This window comes from Phyllostomus hastatus, unplaced genomic scaffold (genome assembly GCF_019186645.2).
Source record: "Phyllostomus hastatus isolate PE091 unplaced genomic scaffold, TTU_PhHast_1.1 phas_scaffold_501, whole genome shotgun sequence".
Classification (NCBI taxonomy): Eukaryota; Metazoa; Chordata; class Mammalia; order Chiroptera; family Phyllostomidae; genus Phyllostomus; species Phyllostomus hastatus.
Genome location: NW_025334033.1, coordinates 65130069 through 65140303, shown reverse-complemented (window position 1 = coordinate 65140303; position 10235 = coordinate 65130069). Strand labels below are relative to the sequence as shown.

Below are 10235 nucleotides of genomic sequence, written 5' to 3'. Positions count from 1 at the left end.
CCCAGATCACAGAGCTCAAGTGCACGTTAGTGACGCTGATAGGAGACCTCATGACAACAGTTCAGTGAAATCCGCAAAGAATGTACTGAGGTAGCCTGAGTATATGGTCAGGCTTCTGGCGCCTACTCAGTTTCTGAGTACTGACAAGTGGGTAGTTGAACAATTCCATTAACCTATCCTTAAAGGAGACATACTAAGAATCACTAAAAATAGCCCCCCAAAAGAGCCAGCTGTGAGGAAACGGGGGCGAGAAATGGCATCAAAGTTCCACACTGAGTGCCTGTCCCTGAGTAATTTGTAGCTGGTGTTGGTATGCTTCTGTCACTCATTACTTAAAAATGAGCTGTCTTACTCTTTAATTGTGGAATAAAAACTGCAGAAGAGTATTTAAAACTTTTTTCACAAACACAGGTATCTCGTTAACCTATGTTTTATTTTGAGTAAATTCACTATTCATTATTTTACATTATAAAAAGTAACCACACACGCATATGCATTCACAAATTAGATCATCTTTATCATACATCAATATATTAAAAAAAACAAATATTTCCTAATATCAATATAGTTATATGCTGATTGCATTTTGAAATAGAGAAGCTGACAATAGCTTCATACAGTATATCTCAAGAACTGACATTTTAAAATTAATAATCATATATATTCCACAGGCAAATTTCGATGGAAATATTAGCATTAGTACAAATAAATGCTGTTGACATAGCTTAAGCATGATAGCTTGGAATAACAACTGATTTAAACTAGATTCATCATTTTTAATTAAGTAAGGACAAATACAATCTAAAATGTAAACAAAGTATGTATAAAATAAATCTTTCTAGGAAATAAAGGAAATCATCAATCTATTATTTTGAAGGTACTTGTGGCTAAAAGGTATCAGAAAACTTTGTGGAATTTTCATTGCCAAATTTAAACTTCAGAATACCCTACGGCACACTGTCACCACTATCGGACTGACAAAATTGCGGACAGCTAGCTATTGGTGCCCTTTTCGGTGGGACTTTTCAACTGCGCTTGGAGATTCTTGAGAAATGAATGTCTTGTCTTTCTAACTCCCACGTCCCCCTCCAAGCAATTCTCCAGCTAGGGCCGTTTCAGCTGATACAGGCTTCCATGTAATTTTTAAATGCTGAAGCTCTAGGTCAAGTAAATAGATGGTTCCCTGCATGAATACACGCAGACTTGTCTCTTCTGCAGCAGTAGTTAAAGCGATACTAAAGTTGTTTTTCATTACACTCACTATAACGGTGGAATTCCGTAACCACGTTAGTATTTAAGAAATATATATTATACCTCCTAGGGAATCTAATTTCAGATATGGAACTTTAGCAACACCAGCTGCCATAATGTAGCTCTTCCCATTCGTTTGAAAAAAAGAAGCCCCAGCCACTGCGTTAGCTTTTGTCCACCAATTGTATTGTCTCCACTGGTCTTTGTTTTGCTTCCTTCACCAAGCGGATGATTTAAGGATTGGATTTCCTGGATTTTCTTTGTCAGGAAGGAAGGAAGAGAAAGAGAGAGGGAGGAAGAGAAGAAGGAAGGGAAGGGACGGATGGAAAGAGGGAAGGGAGAGGGAGAAAGAAAGAGAGAAAGAAGAGAGAGAAAAAAACAAAACATGAAAAATGTTATCCATATAGTGTGTACAAAGTAAATGAATGTAAGTAGAATCAACATTGAATAAACCTAATACATGAGAATTCTGATTAAGTGAAAAAATACACATTAAATATTACTTGGAATTACCTTTAATCACCAAATCCTGTGACCACAGCATTTGATTCAATTCATCCTTTTCCTACATTCTTTTATTTTGTGCACAACTATAACAGAAGTTAATGCAGCTTAAATATATCAATCATCTGCCTTGAGAGACTTAAGACCTGGTGCGCTCCCATGCCTCCTCTAAGACCTGGTATCCCAGCTACCGGAGCTGCGGGTCATCTCTGTGACACTCAGAAGTCAGAGAGTGGACTGCACAGAACGTTGCTGAGCAACAAAAACAGGTAGTATCTTCTGAAATCACTTCCGAGGCTCATTTTAAGTGGGAAGGATCTATTTTCATTCGGACACGGCAGGGTGCCGAGCCGTGGCCAGCACTCCCCAAAAGGCAGTGGAGCCCACTGAGCGCCCGTTCCAGCGGCTACGCACGGTGCGGGGGCGGGGGAGGAGGCTTGACAAAGCCCAGAGAGCAGCACGTTCCCCGGAGACACAGTCACAGACGGGAGACCTGGGCGCGTGGTTAAAAAGCAGCTGTTGTGCCAACACCCCCTCCTTCAGCGTATTCCGAACAGAAGAGACAAGTGATGTGACTTGTTAGCAGAGTGTTTGTTTCTAGATTCCCTTTTCAAACAACCAATTAAGGATGTAACTGATTGTATAATTATTAGTACAATTATACATCTGTTGAAGAAGAGAAAGTCAGTGTATAAATAGGAAAAACATGCTCAACAATGGGAGAACAGATGAAGACAGTAATCTGAAATAAAGAAGAGCTGATACGAATATACGAAGTTTCGATGGTCTTTATGTTTGAAGAGTGCCCGTGGGGCTGAGAAAAACAAGCGGAGAAGAGAATGAATGGCCGTCTGATGAACTCTAGGGCCGTCTTCCGAGAGGAAGAGGGCGGAGAGTGACAGGGCGATCTCGGGTCCCAGAACAGGAAGGCACCTCAGAGGACACGCCCATAGGCAGCCCTGTCACTTCGCTGATGGGGTGATGAGGCCCAGAGTGCCGCGTGGAGGCGTGGAGCGTCTGCAGCTCTCTGGCTGCCACTGGACCCAGGGCACAGGGCTCCAGCTCCGTGCCCTCTACACACCGTGGCCCTGTCCTGGCTCCGCCCGCACGGCCCGTAAGTGTCCTGTCCACAGTGTAATCACCAGAGCGACTGTATCGAGCAGCCTTCTCTGCAAATGAGAGGACCCTCTGTAGCAGCACTACTGATCTGCGATAGCAAGATTATTCCCTTCTACTTCCCACTGCTTTTCCCATGATACTTAGTGCTACCCTTTCCTGAGCCCCTTTCCATAAATTTGTGTCTAAGTTCTGAATGAATCTTAAATACGTCTATATTTGTGCATGCTGATGGCCAATAAACACCGAGAGTAAGCTACAGGATGGTTCAGCTCCTCAAAGGGACACCACTAAAAAACGCATGTCAGAGCCCTTCCTGGAAAACATTCATGAGTGCGTCTAAGAGAGATCTGAGCCCTGTTTAGAGCCTGCGCTCATCAGGAGAGCAAACCTGCAAGCACCGCCGAGGCAGCCGGGGAGGATCACTCCTACGTGACGGGCTCTCTCCTACGTGACGGGCTCTCTCCTCATGCCGACTCTCGCGGGACTACCCCCTTCGATGTTTAAAGTAAACGAAACAAAGGCTCCGGCTGCCCAAACAAGGCGCTGAGGGCACAGGAACAGGAGCCCGGGGAGTGGAGAACGGAGGCCCTCCAATCCACAACCTCGCCTGTAAGGATGCACGCACGCAGCGGGTAGGAGTCTCCAGCTCACTGCCCCACGACTCTGGGCTCCGCGCTGCAGCGACAGTCAAGTGGGCGCGGGCATGCCTGTGTTCTGAGCCCTGGGCGACGAAACACTGTCCACTGAAGCTGGCCCCTCAGAGGGCTGCAACTGTCCTCTCAGATCGAGTCCCTGAAGGCACACCTTTCACAGGACAGTTTGGAAAGATCTCGGATATTGGTGGGAGCCGTTTCAAGTTTCGTGCTGATTCCCTACAGATCTCCTTATGGAGAGTATTAACGTTACAGAGGCACGTGCGACAACCGCCCTTTCCCTTGGAACACGTCCTCCCTGCGGACGCTTCCCGTCCTCTGGAAACTGAGCGGGAGGAAAGCATGCCCAGAAACAGAGGAGGGTGCCGCACTCAGCGGTTCGCCCCCGGGGTACTTACAGGGTGGCCTTGCGTGGCGGCGTGTCCTTGCTCCCACTGCTCTTGGGATCAGCCGAGCTCCCCGCCCCACGGGAGGTGCTCGGGAGGGGCGCCCCGGGAGAAAAGGACGCCGGCAGGCTACTGGCGTTGCGCGTCCGGAACGAGTCGTCTGCAAGTGACACGTGCACAGTCAGACACAGGGAACACACTGAGGCAAGAAAGGTCAATGGTAGCTGACATTTCTTCTTCTTAATCTTTAGGGTGTAACTTATACACAGCAAGCTGCACAAATGGAAGGTTTTCACATGTGTGCGCTCGGACCATCGCTGCGATCAACAGCTAGCACACCCGTCTCGACCACACGCGGCCTCCTTGAGAACCCCCCCTGCTCCCCACTCACAGGTAACCACGGATCTGCCTCCCGAGAGTCACTAGAGATCAGTTTGCATTTTCTAGAATTTACATAAGTGGAAGCATACGATATGTCCTTTTTTTTTTTCGGTCTGGCTTCATTCAGCACAATCATGCTGCCGGTTCCCCACGTCGTCGTGTGTGTCGCTGTCTCACTGCGTTGTATTGCTGACTGGCATTCCACTGTGTGGGCGCGTCCACGTTTGTCTGTCCGTTCTCCTACCGACAGACGTCTGGGTTTTTCTGGTTTTTGACTGTTAGGAACAAAGCGCTACGGATGATCATGTACCAGTCAGTGTGTGGATACAGGTTTCAATTTCCCTTCAGTAAAAGCCCAGGAGTGGAACGGCTGGATCACACAGTAAGTGTATATTTAACTTCCTTAGAAACCACCTCATTCCGTCCGAGGTAGCCGAACCACTGACCTGCAGCCGCAGTGTCCGGGAGTTCCGGAGAGTGGCTCCGCGTCCTCCTGCACGCCTGACATCGCGAGCCTCCTTAACCGAGACTTTCCAGTGCACGTGAAGTGGCTTCTCCTCGTGTTTTTTCTCACCGCTTTTAATCTGCATTTCTCTGATGAGTACTAGTAAGTATCTCTCTGTGTACTTATTGTGAAATGTATATTCAGATTTTTTTGCCATTTTAAAACTAGTTGACTAATTACTTTTAAAGATTTCTTTGTATATTCTGGATACAAGTCTTTTGTCAGGCACGTGTAATATGAATATTTTCTTCCAATCTGTGTCCTGCCGTTTATTTTTTATGATTTATATCAAAGCACAGAAGTTTTAAATTTTGATGAAGTCTAACATGTTAATTTCTTCTTTTGTGATTTGGAGAAACCTTTGTCTATTCCAAAAATTACAAAGACTTCTGCCTGTATTTTCTTCAGAAATATCATACTTTTAACTTTTATGCTTAAGTTTATAAAACATTTTGAGTTAATTTTGTATATAGTGCAAGAATTGAAGTTCAGGGTTTTAAAAAAATATTTTATTTATTTATTTTTAGAGAGGGAAGGGAGGAAGATAGAGAGAGAGAGAGAAACATCAATGTGCGCTTGCTGGGGGTCATGGCCTGCAACCCAGGCATGTGCCCTCACTGGGAATCGAACCTGCCATACTTTGGATTGCGCGCAGCTGCGCGCAATCCACTGAGCTACGCCAGCCAGGGCTTGAAGTTAAGTTTTTTTTTTTAAATATAGACACCCAGTAATTCTAGCATCCCTTTAAAACATGCTCCCCCCTCACCACTGACTTTCTTTGGAGCACTTGCTGAAACCCAGTTGGCCACACAGGTCTGCGTAGGCCGCATGGTCTTGGTTACCAGAGCTTTGCAGAGAGTGTAAAAATCAAATGGTTTAAGCTCTCCAGTTCTTCTTTTCAAAATGGTTTTGGCTATACTCATTTCTGTGCGTTTCACTGTAGACTTTAGAATCAGCTTGTGAATTTCTACAAAAAGGCTGCTAGGATCAGCTGCTTCTGATCAGGATTGCACTGAATTTCTGGGTCAATTTTATAAAACCAACATCATAACAACATGAAATTTTTCAACCCATAAACATGGCACGTCTCTCAGAACGCCCTACAACGGCGCACTGATTACTTTGAATCAGTTACCTGGACAGCAGCCACTGCCGGAAGGGCACCCCGACCCTCTGGTTGTCTTGCGTGCAGGAACACATATGCCACGTGAAAAGCTCCCTCCCCGCACCTGGAGACACCCTGCACCACTGACAGGAAACCACTCTGGCCAGAGGCTCCGTACAAGCAAGACGTGCCGCCCCTTTTCTCATTCCCTGTGTTGTTGGACCCCCCACCGACAGACACCCAGACCTTGCCTGTCCTCCTTTCTGGTGAGCACGGCCTTTTTCCCCTCTGTCCTGTCCATTTCTTCACAAATTTACTGTTTCTTTGTCTAAAAAGTGTTAAGGCCTGGCTGGCGTAGCTCAGTGGATTGAGTGCGGGCTGCAAACCAAAGCATTGCAGGTTCGATTCCCAGTCAGGGCACATGCCTGGGTTGCAGGCCATGGCCCCCAGCAACCGCACATTGATGTTTCTCTATCTCCTTTTCTTTCCCTTCCCTCTCTGAAAGTAAATAAATAAAATCTTAAAAAAATATATTAAAAGGCACTTGGATGGATCATTCTTTGAACCTCATTTTGTGATCTGAGTATCATACTGTAATTATCCCATGTGTGCATATTAAATTGTTTTTTCTCCTGTTAATCTAGTCTTGTGCCAATTTTATTATTTTATTATTAACCCAGCTATAAGAACTTCTTAAAGGAAGGGAGATTCTTCCCCTACTCAACACCACATTTTTTAGGTCTTCCTTAATTTCTTCCAGCAACATTTTAAAGTTTTTAGTGTACACTTAGCATGTATTTTTAAAAATTAATCCCTGAGAATTTAATGTTTTTGAAGTTGTTGTAAATGTCATTTTTAAAATAGACTTTTTTTTTAGTTTTACATTTTCAGGAATATTGAAAAGACAGCACTAAGATTTCCCATTTATCTCCTCACCCAGTTTCCCTCGTATTAAAAGCACTTCACATTATTATGCTAAACTTGTTGACAATGGAGGAGCCAACAGTGATACATGATAAAGTAAAATCCACGCCGTGTTCAGATTTCCTTAGTTTTTACCTGGTAACATCTGTCTCGGGATTCTATTCAGTGTACCACATTACTCGTTCTTGGCTCTCCTTGGCTGTGACAGATTTTCAGCTTTTCCTCGTTTTTGATGACCTTAACAGTGTTGAAGGGCACTGGCCAAATACTCAACAGGACGCTCCACTACTGCAATCTGACGCCTTTCTTACATTAGACCGGGGTTGGAGGGAGGATGACAGAGGTAACGTGCCATCTCCATCACATCGTATCAAGGATACACACTGGGGCATATTTTTATCACATTTTATTTTAGTGCTTCCTGACAGTTCACTAGAAATGGGATTTTTTTGAGTCATGGGGTCCTTTTTAAATCTAGGGTTCTTGATGAGCTTTACCAAACTGCTTGCTAACACAGCCCCATTGCTTCCCACAGCCACTAACAGTGGACACGTGGCGTTTTCCCCTGAACCCTCCCCGGCATCCCTTCCGCACCTCCCCAGGTCTGACGCGCCCACGTGATGCGCCTTGGCGCGCTGAAACTGGAGACAGGGAGAAGTCACCGCACAGTTAAGGATGGGCTCACGTCAAGCACAAAGCATTCAATCCGACCTTCCAAGCTATGACTCCGATCCTTCCTTTCAGCTTCATTGAACTCTGCTTCCCCTTCCACGCGCTCCACGCGCCGGACTGGCCCACCGCCGCTCCCTGGAGACACGGCCCCCGCTGCCGTTCAGGGCGGGAACTCTGCGCGGGGCGTCACTCCGCACCCACCTCTGCCTGCCAGAGCCCGGGCGCACCTTGGGGCCCACCTCACAGGACACAGTCATCTTAAAGGCTGTGTCTCGAGTCCCACACACAGATAAAATCTCTTCTCTACGTGAACACCTGGCACATTTTTTAAAATTTTTTTTATTTTAATTGTTGTTCAAGTACAGACATTTTGCTTCCATTTTCTCTTTCCACCTCATGTGTAACCGTATAGTGACTTTTTCCTCAGTCTGCACTTCACTAAGTAATCGATATGTAATAAGCACATTTTTCTAACAAAGAAAACCAGATATTTCATTAAAACTATATTCCATCTCTCCAAGACAATATTGAACACTTAAGACAGATTATTTTTCAAATATTTTAATAAAAGATTACCCTTATAAATATGTGCTTTTATTTAAGTTTGTGGACGTTAAGTTTTAGGGTCTGTCTATATATACTCTCCTGATTCTCAAGATAACTTAGGAACTAGCAAAATAAAAACTGAAGAAACTAATGCACATAATTAAAACTTTTAAGAACCAGTTCAGCCCTGGCCAGGGAGCTCAGCTGGTGAGAGAGTCATCCCAATACACCAAGGTTGCCAGTTTGATGCCCGGTCAGGGCACATACAAAAATCGACCAATAAATGCATAGGTAAGTGGAACAACAAATCTCTCTCTCTCTCTCTCTAAAAATATAAACAAACACACAAACAGTTCAGAGTCCATATTCTTAATGATTTAGGCAAAGAAATTTCGGGGCAAGAACTGTTACAAGTTCCTGAGTAAAAGTCTTCGTTCACAGCTGGGTGAAGCTAACTCCGAGAGGCCGGCAGGGACCCACCCGAGTCGGAAGGACCCCTTGTGGAAGCTGTGAGCATCTGCACCGTTAGCTCCGAGTTGTCTTTCTATACAAACTTGCAACTTACAGCAAGTAAGGTCTTCGGGATTGTTGCGGTGCCTGTGGTACAGCTTGTGGAGCCAGCCTACATACTGTGTGTGAATGTAAAGCTTTAGCGTCAGAAAGGTCTTCTGCTCTGGCAAATGAACACACACTGTGTACGGAATAGTCAGTGAGTGTGTATGTATTCTCCGTGAGACTATAAAGAACACAGTCAGAGGCAAGAGAAAGACAGACCACTCAAAACACAACCTAAACGGGAAACATAATGACTAAAAATTTCAGAACTTCAATTTACACTAAAAAGTTGCCATAGGTCAATATTACAATTTTCGACGGATATTTCCAGAGCAAAAAATCTGCGTTCTATTCCCTACGCCGGAAGCCAGCAAACTGCGGCTCGTGGCTGGATCTGCCTGCCGCACGTTTCCGCGGGCAGTTTCCCTGGAACTTTCCCTGGAACACGGCCACCCTCGTTCCTTGCGTGTGTCCCCGGCTCCTTTCACTCCACGGTGGCAGAGCTGAGTGATGCGACAGAGGCCAGAGTGGCCGACAAGGCCTCAAATGTCTACTCTCTGGCCCTTCCCGTAAACAGTTTTCTGACTCCTGGTATAGTGTCACATAGGTAATACTGCAAATGTTTAGCTGCACGTCATCTGCACAAAAACATTAGCAAAGCCCTAATGTTTTTAACTAACTTAAAAATACTACAAAAAAATTCAGTCTATGCCTCAGCAGGTCTCAGGCTATGGTAAAACCTATCCTATCACTGTCACTGTGTCCTTTTTCTCTTTTAAAAGTAGTAAACTCCAAGTCTTGACACAGAGTGAGAACGGAATAGTACAGTCAAATGTGTTCTCAATTGCTAGGGAAAAGTTTAATTTCTTAGGTATTTGATAAAGATATACATTTAGGGAAAATCCTGTATCTAGAAATTTAAAAAGCCGGTCATTTAGAGAAAATCGTATTTTATTACATGCAACAATATCTTGAGCAGCTCAGAGTTTACTCACCGGCGAGGGAAATCACAGACGTCTTCGCGAAGCCTGAGACAGAGGTCGTGTATGCTGCTGCAGAGCTTTTACTGGAAAAGAACAAAATCAAGTTGCAAACACAAGAGCGTGTGTGTTTCAACCCCACTCATCTAGCACCTGGCCCTTTTTAATCTTTGATTTTAAATGCTTTCCCTACTTGTAATAAAACATGCTTGCTATTTTTACTTCTCATGTATTTTTTCTATTCCACGCATCACAGCAACTACTTTGTCTAAAACTTAGAAGCATTTCCTTAAACTTTTGCTGAATTGGAATAACAGTTAGTCTTTTGATGATCAGCAAAGACGGGTAATATGATGACATTTTCTTGCTAACAACCCATCTTCACTTCTAATCCCTTTTGTCCAAACAGAGATCCCACTATTGGCTAGGAACTCTACATAGACCTATTGATAAGGTCCTAACATAGAGCTTAAACTCTGACTAAGCTAGTCTTAATAAAAGAAACACATGTTTCTCCATAACATATTTTTGATAGATAAATAAATACTTTAAAAAATACTTTTAAAGACTTTATGCCTTCTTAAAATCACTTTGCTTGTTGGTTGATGTGCAGCTGTTATACTACATGTCTGTAACAAAATCTCATGTTCATTT

The 10235-nt window shown here is 44.3% G+C and overlaps 1 protein-coding gene across 3 annotated transcripts in view; it reads right to left on the bottom strand.

Annotated features, from left to right (window-relative positions):
- Positions 1-414: 414 nt before the first annotated feature.
- Positions 415-10235, bottom strand: part of PPP4R4 (protein phosphatase 4 regulatory subunit 4) — an 83790-nt gene continuing 73969 nt past the window's right edge. For all 3 annotated transcript variants that reach the window (XM_045822901.1, XM_045822902.1, XM_045822903.1), the window contains 3 exons: positions 9597-9667; positions 3926-4073; positions 415-1509 (listed from right to left, as the gene is read on the bottom strand). In XM_045822901.1, coding sequence (XP_045678857.1) covers positions 1485-1509; positions 3926-4073; positions 9597-9667 — 244 coding nt within the window. In that variant the 3' untranslated portion in view covers positions 415-1484. The remainder of the gene's footprint in view (positions 1510-3925; positions 4074-9596; positions 9668-10235) is intronic.